At 40.5% G+C, this 16,178-nt stretch overlaps 1 protein-coding gene and 1 long non-coding RNA gene across 7 annotated transcripts in view; one reads left to right on the forward strand and one right to left on the reverse strand.

Moving 5' to 3' along the window:
* The window catches only part of LOC147020267 (uncharacterized), a 162,424-nt gene that overhangs the window by 77,032 nt on the left and 69,214 nt on the right, over nt 1-16,178 (reverse strand). For all 6 annotated transcript variants that reach the window (XM_085895514.1, XM_085895513.1, XM_085895512.1 and 3 more), the window contains exon 9: nt 2,448-2,520. In XM_085895514.1, the coding sequence (XP_085751640.1) occupies nt 2,448-2,520 (73 nt within the window). The remainder of the gene's footprint in view (nt 1-2,447; nt 2,521-16,178) is intronic.
* LOC147020268 (uncharacterized) lies at nt 13,326-15,041 on the forward strand. Its single transcript, XR_015062075.1, has 3 exons — nt 13,326-14,312; nt 14,410-14,574; nt 14,672-15,041. It is a non-coding gene; the product is annotated as an uncharacterized LOC147020268 (long non-coding RNA).

A 16,178-nucleotide genomic window follows, 5' to 3' on the forward strand; every position in this document is an offset into this window, starting at 1 on the left:
GGAAAAATGTCATGTTTAGCATTGTGTCGTACAGTACCTCAACCACTCTGCTAGACAAACAGCAGCTGCATCTCTCTCTATCTTTCTCTGCCGATCTTGAAATGATTAGATTCTGGTTTGATGCGTGGAATACGTACGTCGTTCAATCCGAGAGAAGCTTTCAGTCTCGCCTTTTAGCTTTAGAATGATCGTCAAACAAACCCACCCATATATATTTGCTTGGTAATCTACTGGAAGAGATTCAGTTTCTTGAACTTCCAGGCCTCACCATTCAGCCATAATCTTTCCTGGGCCATCCACACAGAAAAACTGGCCTCTAAAGTCAGCCCCAGATTGGGCATCCTCCATTTATCCAAGACTTTCAAAGCGACTCAGTCTACAAGGCCTTTGTCTGTAGCTCAGTGGAGTTCTGCTCTCTGCTATGAGCTCACACCCTGGCATCACATGCGTCTTTCCTGGATTCTGTGGAATCGAACACTCAGAATTATTGGAATCTCTTGTGATGAGGCCAAAGCACAAGGTCTGTAACTACCACATCACAAGCAGGTGAGTGGTCTCACTGTTTTCCCACCATCAATTCTCCAACAACCCTCCCCAGAAACTCCAAGGTGCAGGCATTCTTACAGTAACCTACTCCTGGTTAAACTTCCAAAATCCAGGCTGACTCCTTTATTCTTCGCTTCGCTCATCTATGGACCCAAGTAACTTGCAGAAGCTGTTCTGTCTCACTCTTTCCTCTAGGACTTCAACCAAGCAGTGCACCTCCATCTCTTGTCATCCACAATTCTGACCCATGATCTTTCTTTCCTGTATTTGCCAAAAGAGACACTTGAATGAGAAGCATGATATAGTGCAGGTCATGTGACTGCCCTAGTCATGTTTTCATGTTTTATCATTTGATGTATATATTTCCATAAAAAAATTGTGCAAATAAAATTAGATACAATTATTATTATTATTTTTCTAAATCACTGAGCAACCCATGGTCAATTCAAGCAAATGAGAGAATAGCAATGAATTTCATGAAAAATGTAAGGTCATTGGCTGAGAGCCATTGCTGTGTCGCTGATGCAATGCCACCTGGAGTTCAGGGCAGGAATCTGTAATTTGTTCAGGGTGCTGGCGATAGCTCACCTACTCTTCGTGAATGACACTGTGGGATCTTTAACGTCCACCAACTAATGACAGCAGACGGGATTCCCATTTAATGTCTATCTGAGGGACAGCACACACATTGATGAATCGCTCTGCCCGTGAAACAGTGAGGCGGCAGTTTATAGCTGGGTCGAGATTCAAACCCAGGCTGGACAGCTTCGAGGTGAGTGTGCATACCTCTTGGCCATCCTGTCAGCGTAACAGGATAATATTAATGCAGAATAAAAACAAAAAGGGTACTCGGTGGAGCACATACCTCCGCCACATAATGCCTGATCCACGAGAACATATCGGGCCCAATACACTTTTGAAATATCATGCTATACAGTACTGTATTGTTTTTGGCCCTATATCTCAATGATGAAGAATCACTTTGAAAATTAAATAATACTCGTATCCAGATCGGGATTCAGATCTTCTCCAAAATCGAATCAATTTGTCCTTGCCACACACCCAATCTGTCCACCAAGTTTCGTCTGAATCCGTCCACAACTTTTTGAGATATCATGACATAATCTTAGCCCCCCATCTCTGAATGGTGAAGAATCACTTAAAAAATTATAGTAGTCGGATCCAGATCTTCAACAAAATCTAATCAGTTTGTCCTGTCACACACCAAACCTATCCACAAAATTTCATCCAGATCTGTCCACAACTTTTTGAGATATGTACACAAACAAACAGACAAAAAGGGGTGAAAACATAAGCTTTCACCATCGGCGGTGGAGGTAATAAAACTTTTTCAATTTCCCAATTTTTTTATACACTTGAAGGTAACTGTGATATTCAATTGCCTTTCATGGAAATTTGAATTATTGGCATTGCTATCTACCTACATTGCACACTTCCAACTTTCCACAAATGATTAATGGGGAATAGCACCATAAAAGTCAAAAAAATCAAAACTTTTGCACAATACTGTGTACACACACACACACACACGTACACGTACACACACACACACACACACGTACATGTACACGTACACACACACACACACACACACACACACACACACACACACACACACACACACACACACACACACACACACACACACACACACACACACACACACACCCCTCTGCAATCTGTTTCAAAAACATCCAAATTGAAAAACGGCCATTTTATTGACAAGTTGAATTGAGATAAAGTATTTCCTGAAAAGTCACATTATGATGTGCTCAAAACCAATAGTGGTCTAGAACCGAATTCCTTGACAAGTCGTTGAAACAGAAGCCATGAAAAACTACTCCAGATAAAATAGACGTTTTGACAAATAGTGAATCGACCTGTGTGAAATGGATGGTGAAGATGGCATGAGAACGGCTGCTGGCATCATGAACGTAAGTAGCGGCTGTCGTTCTGCAAAACAGCAGCCAACCATCTCACAATCAGAATATGACAAAAAAAAGAAGTTACTGCTCATATCATTGAAACAAAGAAGAATACAAGAGAAAAGGGAAAATAGAAGTGGGAAGGGAAAGGGGAGGAGTACATGAAAATCAATCAATATATCTGATTTCTTGTGGCATTGACAAATCAAGTTGATATTTTCAGAATTTTGGTGTCACAGTGCACTGTAGAATGTCATGAAAAAGCATTTATTTTCAGAACATTTTAAAAGTGAAATAACTAGAACCTAAATGTGGTATTAAAAATATAAAATGTCATGCTGGAACATTAAGTGGACAGTGTAAGCACATTGCCAAATTCAAACTGGTTTAAAGTGAGAAACTCACAAAATTAAAAGAAAACTAAAAATCCGATATCATGGAAACTTTTCACTTCACAATCTCGAATGAAAAGGAACAAATTCTACCTTAGTGAATTTCCCAGCAAGTTTTTTATGGAAGCAGCCATGTCCAACAATGAAACGTCACGTGTTAAACAGAATGTCTCCCATCCAAATACTGCCCACACTCCACTGTGCATGGATTCCAAGAGAAGATGAACCAATTAGACCAGATGTATCTTAACGCTCACACAAGCCTTTAATTGACAAAGATAAATTATTTTGGCATATTGTTCCATGGAAGCTGGAATGGGGGGTGGGGGAGGGGGGTGGTCCATTGATAGATTTTGTTAGGAATGGCATGGACCATGTGTTAGAGATGGTTAGATTTACACTCCTGTATGAGAGATCTGTCAAGGGGAAGTCAAATGTTATGTGTGCATTGAGGGGACAGTGATTGTAAGCAATAGAGCAAAATATGGTAAGGTTGTGTTGTGTTAAACCTCCTATACAGGTGAGGCCAGATGAGGACTTGGGCTCAAAATCACCACAAAATAGCTCGTGCATTTTAATTGAAGCATCACGGGCTGTTTGGCCAGCAGACTGCAAGCCAGGGCGGCACTGTGAACTGTGCAGCCCTGGAGAGGGGCAAAACACTTTTGAGAGGCCACCCAGCACGGCGGGACAGACCAAAATATGTCGCTGTCCACACCAGTGGCTGGCCAATGAGAGGGATCCGCCATGCATGAGGGAGGCCCAGGAGGTGATGAAGGCCATGTCTGCACATGTTTACGGCAGTTGGAGTTGGACCTTTGAGAGATCGACATCTCTCTTCCGTTGGGCATGTCCTTGGCTGTCATGGCAGCTGGGTAACACGTAGTGCCTGTACTCGAGTTTTCCTCTGTTCCTGCTGTGCTCAGTATTCCTACCCTTTCCTTTTCTGATCTTTGAGATATATCATTCACTTTCTTGAGAAAAAAATGAAGAAGGGAAGGAGAGACAGACAAGTGTAAATCGTTTCATGGAAGGGTGTGTCGGGTGGTTTTATTTTTTTTTTTGAGGCTCACCAAGACACCTCCTCCTCCTCCTGAAGAGAGTTGGAATTGCATTTTGTTGAATTTTTTTTAAAATTAGGTATTATTGGCATTAGGCTTTGTCTTTTTAGTTTATAGCGATTTTCCTTTTGTTCATTTATTTTCTTTCTTTTTGTTTGACCTCTCCTGCCAAGAACCGGTGGGTGAGGGATGTGTGCATGTGTTCGCTGAGAAAATGGCAGCAGCATACACAAATCGTTTTGCTGCATTTGAGAATCTCACTCATAGTCTGGAGTAGCATGGAATAGTCTGTACTCCTCAGGAAGGTATTACCGTTGAGAATGTTGTGTTATGCATTGGGAACTTGACTGGGATTGAAAATGTCCGTGCTGCGTTGTGGATGAGTGAACGAGTAATTGTTTTCATTTCAAGTGTAGCTGTGGTTGCTCCTGTAGTTGAGTAAGGTTTGGCGCTAGATTTCAGGTTATTAGTTATGGTGTATCCCTTAGACGCACCTGTTTGTAAGAGTTATTTCTAACGTCCCACCTTTTTTAAAAGGGTGAATTGATTACCAATGCATTTGCAAAGTATGGAACAATTGTTTCTCAAATGTTGATGATATGATTGGGAATTTAAACAGGACAATGAAGCTTGTGATGTCCTTTGAGTGCATACATGGTACTGAAGGACGGAAATGAAAAGTTAAACTTAACATTAAAATGAACTCTGGATGGGTACGATTACCAATTGTATGCCGCCACAGATTCCCTTAAATGCTTTTCATATGGCAGTTTTGGGCATGTGAAGCATTTTTGTCCCAAAAATAAGAAAGTCTGGAAGGCCTGCTTCAGATGCTCCACCAATTAGGGAAAATGTAACAGATTTTCACCTCTCCAGTGCTGCCTCCACCAAATCCTATAAATGAGAATAATGTTATGCCAAAAGAGCAGGCTGAAAGTGGGAATAATTGTTTCACTGGTTAAAAAAAAAAAGAAAGAAAAAGAAACAGAAGTTCAAAACAAGAGACATATCCAATCTCTTATAAGCAAGCCTGCAGTACTGAGCAGGATGAAAGTATTCCCAGAAGAAGGAATCAATTTTCTGCTCTGCAGGCTCCTCAAAATGAGGATGGATACAACTGTGCTATGGACCAACGACTGACTGATGGAAGTGCTTCTTTAAATTTAATTGAGAGTTGCCTGGAGGGTCAAGATATTGGAACTAATGGCTCGTTCATATTTGGATGCAGAGGTCTTGAGGAATAGTGCGACATTTTTAAGAATGATGGTGAGGCTGCAGACAAGCTATATGGTGTAGAAACCTTGGTTAATGATCCATCTGCGTCAGGCAGTGGAGATCCTCATGTGGTTCTTCAATCTCCCTGCGTGATTGAACCACTGCTGCTGGAATCCGTGTCAGGTAACATGGTCCTTCAAATTTCCTGTCTTTAATGGTGAGTAGTAGACCTAGTGGGGAAAATAGTGAGGAGGTTCTATATATTCTGTTCTTGCGTATGGCAGCTTGGCTGCCGGGTAGCTATCATTTCTTGGAAACACAGCTGTGCCGCTGATGCTGTACTCTTCTACCAGTACAATGGTAGTCATTTCACCGACCTTGGAAGGACGGCAGACTGAGTCAACCCCACCTGGTGTTAATTCAGCAGCCAATGGGGCTCAAACTCAGGACCCTAGGATCGTAAGTCAGCTGCCCTAGCCTCTAAGTCAACATCAGGCTGTTCTATTTATTAGAAGTAGGTATTAGATGTATCTTGTGATACTATGGGACTAAAGGGTGCTTCAGCTTCGGAGGACATGGAAGTGGATGCCGTTGAGGAAATGCCTTCACATTCAGACTTACAAGGTGAAAGTCACCCCCTCGGATGATGAGATGAAGGCCTATTTTAAAGATTATTTTAGGAAATGTAATGTTGAACTGAGGATTTTTTCCAGACCTTCCTACATTTATAAATCCACTGAAGGAAATTATTTGGAGTCTGGATAACTCAGTTTTTTTTCCAGAAACAAACAAATACAATTTAAAGAATTGGATAAGAAAGCCGAGAAGGATTTTAAGAAAACCAAGATGGATTTGAAGACCTAATTCCTCTCTGATATCTCCATCTGGCTGAGGTGCGAATTAGAAGTTTAAATATGAATGGGGGTGCAGCCTTGGGGCATAAACTCCAGGTTAAATCCTTGGAAAAGAGAATGAAGCTGGGGATTGTTCTGCTTCATAGAAACTCAGTTCCAGGAATTCCCATGCCGATTGGAGGCAGCTGTTAAAGGGGTAACTTTACTTTCTCAATAAAGACTCAAATACCGCAGGAATTGCCTTCTTTTTGCATCCTGCTCTTCAAATCTCCTCTTTCGTGTTTACTGAGAGTTGGCAGGGCTATTTAACTGCTTTATCCTTGATGTTGGTGAGTTAAAGATTTACAGTGGCCTGTCAAAGTATTCACCCACGACCAATAATAATGCCACATTCATATGAATTACAAATTATGCAGAAACAACTTTTCTAAATGAACTTTTTTTATTCATAACTGAAGAGATCAAGTTAAACTCTTATATTTTAAGGAGGTTACATGTCAGGAATACCTACAAAAAACATGTACAAATCAAAATTCACAGGTTGTAAAAGTATGCACCCCCTCAGGTCAGTACTTGGTGGAAGCACCTTTTGCAGCAATGACTGCTACAAGTCATTTTTGGTAGTTCTCTACCAGCTTTGCACAGTGAGATGGTGAAATCTTTGCCCATTCTTCACATGAAAATTGTTCCAGTTCTGCAAGTTTGATGGGGATCGTCGATGAACTGCAATCTTCAAGTCTCAACATAAATGTTCAATTGGGTTCAAGTCAGGACTTTGACTGGGCCATTCAAGAACATATATATTTTTCATATTCAGCCACTCCAGTGTGGCTATGGCTTTGTGCTTCAGGTCATTGTTCTGTTGAAATGTGAATCTCCCACACAGTTTCAGATTCATGGCTGACTCAAGCAATGTTTCATCAAGGATTCTCCTGTACTTTGCACCCACCATCCAGTGTTCCTTTTATCCTGACAAGCTTGCCAGTCCTTGCTGATGAACGAAAAGTAGCCCCATAACATGATGTTGCACCACCATGCTTGATAGTAGGGATGGTACTGACTGTGTAATATGCAGTGTTAGGTTTGCGGCAGATATAACACTTTGAATTTAGGCCAAAAGGATAAACTTTTGTCTCATCTAAGCACAAAACTTTTCAACACATGCCTGCAGTATCATCAAGATACTTTTGCGCAAACTCTATACAAACTTTCTTCTGCATCTTTTTTCAGTAATGGCTCCTTTCTTGCCACCTGTCCATAGAGAACAGCATTGTCAAAGGAATGGGTTGTTGTTTATTGATGAATACTGACCACCCCCCCCCCCCCACCGCCCATCTCACATATACAGCCTTGCAGATCTTTCAGTCATTGTTTGATTTACAGTGACACCTCGAACCAGTTTACTACATGCCCGGCTGCTGAGTTTGGATGGGCGACCTGATCCGGGTGGAGTCTGGGTGGTATGATGTCTTCCACTTCTTGATGGATTTCACCGTACTCAAAAGGATAATGACCTTCCTGAATGAGTGGCTTTGAAATCTTTATTTAACCCTCTCCTGAACAGTGCTTCTTCACCACTTTATGGCTGACTTCTTTGGAAAGCTCCTTGTTCTTCATGCTTGCCTTGTTGGTTGACCAAGTGAGTTGCACCTTAAAACTCCTTAGATAAGTGGGGGAGCTTAAATTTTTTTAAAGTTAAACCATGAATTCCACTTGTTTTGTAACCGTTCAAACAAATAATTTGCTCCTGAAGTGATTTAGGGTTAATTTGACAACGGGGTTGAATACTTATGCAACTGAGAATCATCTGATTTTCTCTGTCAATCTAATTTATTCACATTTTAATCTGCATTTTTTTTGATTGATGTGTGACGATATATTATCACTTTGTGACATCACCCTTGAGTAGTGTGTGAAGACGATATATGAAGTTGATTTGAAAGAATCATGGAATAAACTCAGGTGGCATCAAAATGTGAAAACTTGAGGTGTTAAATACTTTGGCAGGTCACTGTATATTAGTGAACATGTTTGAAGTCTGATCAAAAAGTTCTGGGACTAAACTTATTCGTACAACACCAAAGGACAACATGAGTCAATCAAATGTATCCCCTTCAAAGTAGTCTCCTCCTGGTCCTGGTTTCCAGCGGTGCTGCCATTTTTTGAGGCATCTCTGGTACTCTTCTTTTGAGATGGATTTCAGTTCCCAGGTCGCATTTTGAATGATGGTTGGCACATCCTGAAATCCCTTTCCTTTTTGGGTGCGTTTAAGTGGATGGAACAGAAAAAGTCATTTGGTGCTAAATCCGGTGAATCTGGTGGGTGGGAAACCAGTGGAATGTTGTGCTTGGCCAAAAATTATTGTTTGGAGAGTGCTGAATGTGCTGTGCAGTATCGTGATGCAACCTTCACAAACCTGATTCCCATTTTTCAGGCTACTTCCATTGAACTGCATATTTTAGGCATTTCAGAATGGGCTGCCCTTTATTCAACATGCCTTGTGTATCGAGCCCTTATTGGTAGTTCATATGAAAACACTTGTAGGCTGAAAAGTGTCGGCAGAATACACAGTCAAATTATTGGCTAATGCCGATGACATCTGTGTCTTGGTTAAAGATTTCAAAGAGGCTGAGTTGGTTAAAGATGGTTTGGAGCTTTTTAATTAAGCTACAACAGCTGTCATCAATTAGGGAAAAGTCAGGCCTTGTGAATGGGCCAAGCCCATGTATCCGAGTCTTCCCTTTCACATTAGTTCATGTGGAGCTTGGAAGGAATTAAAGACCCGAGAGTGTTCCTTGGAAACTAAAATGTTAAAAAGAATAACTAGGTGGGTATGGTGGATTCCTTTGAACAAAGTAGGTGAGGTGGAAGGGCTTGCTCATTCCATATTCATACAGGGGGTGTGTTGGTGCTTAACAATCTTATGGTATCTATGCTGTGGCATCATTTAAAGGCTGTACATCCCCCAGAGAGTTTGATGAAGAGCATGCAGAAGATTCATATTTTGGAGTGGCAAGCACTGGGTTCATCCTGAAGTGCTGTCTTCCTGAGGACAAAGGAGAGCAAGGCCTAGCTGACTTGATCAGAAAGATTATGGCTTTTTGCACAACTGCGATTAAGCCCCTCCTATATGGACCTTCCTGTCTGACTTGGAGGAATCTGACCAACTCTCTTGTGAGTCAAGCTGATGACCGGAGTGACTTGCAGGTTTTCCAGATGGATTTACAACACCTGGACCTCACAACTACCACCCTTTTACTCAAGCATGCTGAACGCCTGGCAAGCTTTTACAGTTAGCTGCTGGAACACTTCGTACTCAAAAGCAATGTTCTTACATAAACCCCTCTTTTACAATTCACCATTTGAAAATATGGTATTCCGAAGGATTGAAGTTTTGTCAAGCATTTTGTGGGAAATAACATTAAGAGAGCTAATGATTTGATGAATGGGGCAGGCAATTGGGTGAGTGCTGCAACGCTGGCTGAAACCACAAACATCAGGTCAGTTAGGCATGCGTCAATTGTTTTATGTGGTGTTTTCAAAATTTTCTGTGCAAGAACCTACTTGAGGAGCAAGTGTCCCTGATACCGGTGTTATCCGCCCCTTCCTTTTCTGGATATTGTGCTTACCCCCCAATAATTGCATAATTTACTTGTTCAATAAAATCTTAACTCCTCTCATTTGGAAGACCTCATTCCCAATATCTCCAGCCATGCAGCATAACTTGTATGAAGTTTGTGCAAGTTTAGTGTGTGTCATCCCTAAAATGAATGTCAGGTGGTAAGCTTGCTCGTTACCAGATGATTCCTCTTCTCAACCTTATTGGGATAGTTTTTAACAAAGACTTATCTCCAAACGAACCAAGGACCTCTGGTGGAGACCAGCTCATTGGATCTTCCCCACAAATCACCTGACCACATATTTTTTTTCTGAATCGATACCTGAGGAATGTCTTTTTGTGGTGCATCTAAAACTCTTTTCTAAATGTTTGTTGAATGTTGGAGTTTAACTTCCTTATTTAAGTTGTTGAAGGAGATATTTAGGAATTAGTGTGCGTTCATTTCAGAGTTTTCATTTTTGGTGTTAAAGCTTTGCCTGGTTGAAGAAAGGAAGTGCCATTGGCCAATTTTTTGTTGGCTCAGGCAAAGATGGTAATTTACAAGACTCGCAAAGCAAAACCCAAAGGTTTACCTGAGAGAAATTGTAATTTGTTGTTCCATTTTAAGAGTCTTGTGGTTGCTGGGATAAAACTGGAGTTTAGTTTTAATAAACATGAGGGCAAGATGCCAGAATTTGAGTAAACATGGGTGCCAAATTTACTGTGCATAGTGGCTGATGGGGAAATAGTATTTGATTGGTGACGAGTTAAATCCAAATATACTTGTGCACATGTAATTATTCAATCCATAATCCATAATGTAAAACTGTTTTTGGTTTGATCACCCTCTCAGCGTTTTTTAATACTTTATTTGTGCGTTTTTAATTTTTATTATAAGAGATGAAAGTGTCTGTCTGTCTGTCTGTCTGTCTGTGTCTCTGCATGTTTTGTCACTCCCAATGAAAGGACCATTTGGAAAGTCATGGAGACATTGCCTCTCATTGCCATCCCCTCATCTCCTGGTTTCCTCATTACCATCGCTCCCTGAGCTCCACTTCACCCTGTGCCACGCCAGCCTGTACCACATCATCATGCAGTCACAGCTAGCTTGTGCCTGCCTTAAGTCCTCGCCTGTGTTCCCCTTCATGGCTTGAGTCCGGTATATTGTTGCCATAGCGGATTATTTCCATACATGTGTGCATAAGATCGGGTTTTCATGTCTTACCTTCCCTATTTATCTGTCTTCGTGTACCATATCTGTCCAGGTTTTATTGTCTTATCCATCCCTGTGTTGGTATAATTTTCATAATAAAGCATTATTTGCTATGGAACGTCTTCTCGCTTTTTACATTCCCATGTGAACAACCACCGGTTTTGGCTTGCATTTGGGTGATCATTGAGGGGTCACAAACGGTAATCGCAATTCTGAACACAGTATAGTGAATTCAACATAGTTTCAGTAATTCACAAAGGTCATTGACCTCCGGCTCAGAGCGTTAGCGGACAGTCTGACACAACAATACTATTTCAAATAACATTATGCAAACCTGAAAAACAAACAATTAAAGTAGCCAAAATGTATACAATTTCAGAAAATCTACATGAATAAAAAGACTGTGCTGTCTGTCTGTCTTTTCATTTTGTATCTCCTCTCTCACTGTTCACACATTGTCACCAAACTTTCTCGGCATAATTAACAATGTCTTACAATTCTGTTTACATCATCTGAATTTACTTATGACTTTTATTCTGTTCTGTCCAGCCAAAAGTAGACTTTTCTCAGCGTTATATTTTCAGAATCTGTGCCTCATGAACTCCAGAGGTATTTATTTTCCTCCTAGTCTCAATCACTTCAACTTCTTCTTCACAAAATTTTCCCAAATCCATCAATCATGCAAATGTTCAGTCCTATGGACAATCCCTCCAAACTTATAGCACGACTTTCCTCCGTGCTTTCCATAAAGCTTCATTTCATCCCTGTCATAATGTCTGTCTTCATTTATCAAAATCAGGGATCACAAAGTCATGAACCAAAGAAGAGGAAGATCTCAGTTTGACTGACCAAAAAGTTTGGTTGTTATTCGAGTTCAAATATGAACATTCACCTTGGTACTGTTGAAATATTTTGTGGGATGGGTGCCAAGACGATTGACATTTGACCAAAATGCATTTTGAGTCACAGTTTGTATCATGTTGTCAATCCAATTCAGTGAACAAAGTGATGCTTTTTAAAAAGTTAATTGCAGCCTGTGATACAACTTGGATACACCATCGCATTGCATAATCAGAGTGGACAAACATGTCATGGCACCTTGAGTCTCCATGCCGAAAAAATTCAAAACGCAACATTCTGCGAGCAAAGTGATACTGTCAATTATTTATGAAGTACGAATGTGATTCTGCACTTTGATATCTGGAAAAAATAAAAGAATGGACAATGCAAAACACTTGTGAACTCCTTCGTGACAAGTTTAAGTCAACAATAAAAAGGCAATGACCTGATCTCTTGTTAATTGATGTCATTCTATGTAACAATGCTCACCATCACACACAGGCACAGCACAATTGATAGCAGCAACTTTTCAGAAAAGGAGTTGGGAAGTCCCAAAGAATACTCTTTGCAGTCCAATAAGTATGAATTATTTGTCATTTGTCTTCAAAAGCATTCCATTTGTGATTGAAAAGGCAGGTCAATACAGTACCATGTAAGTGATCAAGCAGAACTAAATTACTAACACTGAATAAACAACTTCGAACAAGAAAGCCATTGGTGTGAATTGATGGAAGCGCTAATGTTTCTCCGATCAACTGCACTGCAAGTCAGGAAGTGATTAATGCACCCACAGAAGTTCAGCATGGAACCAGATTCCATGGACTTGGTAGGAAAAATATAGTAATGGAGAATGGGAAAAAAACCCAAACCAGAACTCGATGAAAAACACTTCAAATTTAAGATAACCCTTGGCACACCTAACACCGATCTACTGACAAGGCCTTCATCCGCAGTTTGATGGAGTACTGCTCTCCCCTCTGGGATGGCTCCCCTGACTCACATCTTGCTCAGTTTGACACCTTAGAAACCAAGGCCTTTTACATTATTGGGACTAAGCTGAGTCTATGAGCCAATCACTTCACCACTGCAGACAGGTCAGTGGTCTTTCTGTCTTCTACCACCTCCTTTCTCATCTTGCACCCTCTGCTCTTTCCATGCTTTGCCCTCTTCCCTCCCCCCACCCACCCACCCACCCATGTTTCTGCAGGGCACACAGAGTCCATCATCAACCCCTTCTGGTGAAACTACCTAAAGCCAGGATGACTGCTCACCTCCACTCATTCGTACCTTTTTCCCCAAAACCAAAACCATGATATTGGTTCCATGCTGAGCTTCTGTGTGTGCATTAAGCAGTTCCTGACTTGCAGTGCAGTTGATGGGAGAACCAACTTCCAGATCTTCTTCAATGTAATTCTTCCCTCCAGTTCTTCAAGACACATGTTCACCACCATCTCAGACCATCCCCAATCCAAAACAATGTTATGGTCTACCCTTGTAAACCCACCTCCCACGCCAATCCCTCGTCCTTCCAAATTTCCAATTGTCCCTCCTGAGAATTCCCTTCTGCATCCATCTTGTCCACCCCATTCATGCTCTTTTGTCTCCCATTCCTCCCCACACCCATTAGTAGGGTAAGAATACTGATTCTGGCTCACTTTTCCCCATGTAAATGAATGGGGGATTTTCAGCGATTTATATTTTTTTTCCCTAAAAATAAATCCCCTTTTTATCCCAAGGTATATTTATTTGTCTCCCCTTTTAACTTGGAGGTTGAACCTCATTGAATTGAACAGCTCACTCATTGAACCTATAAAGATTTGTTCATTCTCAAATTCCTTCAATAGTTTAATTTTCTTTGCACAATAATCCCCATCTAAAATATTGACAAACAAAACATTTGAATCTTTATATTTTTTAAGATACCCCTTTTGTGCCATTACGAAATGATAAACTTCTCTTAATGCTCTTGTTTGACCACCTCCTGAGCCACAGGTTATTTTTTGTTAAGCCCCGCCCACTTTTCTTTAAGCCCCGCCCACTTTTGTTAAGCCCCGCCCACTTTTCATAAGGTAATTTTTCTAAGCCACGCCCACTTTTCCTAAGCTCCGCCCACTTTTGCTAAGCTCCGCCCACTTTTCATAAGGTATTTTTTCTAAGCCACGCCCACTTTTCCTAAGCTCCGCCCACTTTTGCTAAGCTCCGCCCACTTTTCATAAGGTATTTTTTCTAAGCCCCGCCCACTTTTCCTAAGCCCCGCCCACTTTTGCTAAGCTCCGCCCACTTTTCGTAAGGTATTTTTTCTAAGCCACGCCCACTTTTCCTAAGCTCCGCCTACTTTTGCTAAGCCCCGCCCACTCTTACATCATTTCCAGTTCATCTCTGACTCACAAAGAAATCACTAGAAAATTACAGGATGTTATGGTTTTGAAAAATTTCCCAATGAAGGCTTGCCTAGGCTTGCCCAGGGAATTTCCAAAGGAAACCACACCCACCAGTCTTTCTCTATAAAAGCTTCAAACCCAGGCTCCATTTTAAACATTTGTTCTTGCTGGCAATGGTGTTCTGTGTGCTTGTCTCAAACTCTCTGTCTTCTATGGAACTAAACCTTCAAGTTGATGAACTGGATTCAAACCTCTTATCTATTGAGGTAAGATTTTTTATTTTCCTATTTTCAAACTTTGATTGAAGCATACTCATTTAATAATTAAATAACTTAATTAATACATTATTATTTTCTCTCACAGGAAATTGTATCTGAAAATACTGCTTTTGCTACAACTTGGGGGGAAATTGTTGGCTTGGTTGAAGACCTTGAGTGGGATGACTTTGGTGTTCCTTGGAACTCTCTGTCTTCTATGGAACTAAACCTTCAAGTTGATGAACTGGATTCAAACCTCTTATCTATTGAGGTAAGATTTTTTATTTTCCTATTTTCAAACTTTGATTGAAGCATACTCATTTAATAATTAAATAACTTAATTAATACATTATTATTTTCTCTCACAGGAAATTGTGTCTGAAATACGAAATGAAAATACTGCTTTTGCTACAACTTGGGGCGAAATTGTTGGCTTGGTTGAAGACCTTATGAGCGACCAAGACCCACAGAACGAGTTCTGCCTTGATGACCCAACCAAAGAGTTATACCTTGGAGACCAGCAAAATCCTGAAAAAGAGTTTTACAGCAATAGTACTCATTGTGAGTTATCAAGACAATACCCACTGAACAAGTTATACCTTGATGAGCCAGAATACAAGTTTTACCTTGGAGACTCACAAATTTTGAAAAAAATCAGTAAATGAGTTCTGCCTTGATGGTTTAAATAACTACCTTGGAGACTCAGGAAAAGGGTTCTGCCAAGATGGTTCTAAATATGGGGCCTACCTTGGAGACTCACAAATTTTGAAAAATCAGTAAATGAGTTCTGCCTTGATGGTTTAAATAACTACCTTGGAGACTCAGGAAAAGGGTTCTGCCAAGATGGTTCTAAATATGGGGCCTACCTTGGAGACTCACAAATTTTGAAAAATCAGTAAATGAGTTCTGCCTTGATGGTTTAAATAACTACCTTGGAGACTCAGGAAAAGGGTTCTGCCAAGATGGTTCTAAATATGGGGCCTACCTTGGAGACTCACAAATTTTGAAAAAATCAGTAAATGAGTTCTGCCTTGATGGTTTAAATAACTACCTTGGAGACTCAGGAAAAGGGTTCTGCCAAGATGGTTCTAAATATGGGGCCTACCTTGGAGACTCACAAATTTTGAAAAATCAGTAAATGAGTTATCCTTAAGAGACTTTGTAAGTTGGTTTTACTTTGAATACTTGAAATGTGGGTTCTGGATTGATAACTCACAATGTGATACATATCTTGGAAACTCAACGGGAATGTGGTTATACCTTGAAGACTTGGAAAGTTGGGTTTATGTTGGACACTTGAAACTTTTTTGGGGGCTTTTATTTATTTATTTATTTATTTATTATTATTATTATTTTATTTATTTATATTTTGGAGACTTTTGGAGTTGCTATCACTCTTTGGGATCTAAACCTATCGATGTAGTTCTTTGTCGGATGGTGCTTGATGGGAGCAAGATCAAGAAAGTTCTGGGAAGAAAGTGCAGGCTTACTCCCCCTTTCTACGTCATCAAACCTGAAAGCCTTAAAAGACAGAATTGGAAGAAGAAAAAAAAAACGTAAAAATATATATATATATATAGGTGGAAATCTCATTTTGAAAAAGACATTGTGTTGGGCGAGGATTGAGTTGGGGTTGAGATTTTGAATGTGAGGGTTGGGACACACACACACATACACATCAACAAACAAAAGTTAAGCCTTGACTATTCAGTTGAGGATTCTGTGTTTGGGGTTCACAGATCTAAGAACGTCCCCCTTGACACACATTATATACTGTTATACACCTCGGACTTGGCCCTCGAGTGTCCACAACGGTGTATAGTAGGAGGGAGTGAAGCGCCAACCTATTGCTCCCATTGCACACACACACACAAA

Source organism: Eptatretus burgeri, chromosome 9 (assembly GCF_056783735.1).
Source record: "Eptatretus burgeri isolate ZD-2024b chromosome 9, Ebu_testis_v1, whole genome shotgun sequence".
NCBI lineage: Eukaryota > Metazoa > Chordata > Myxini > Myxiniformes > Myxinidae > Eptatretus > Eptatretus burgeri.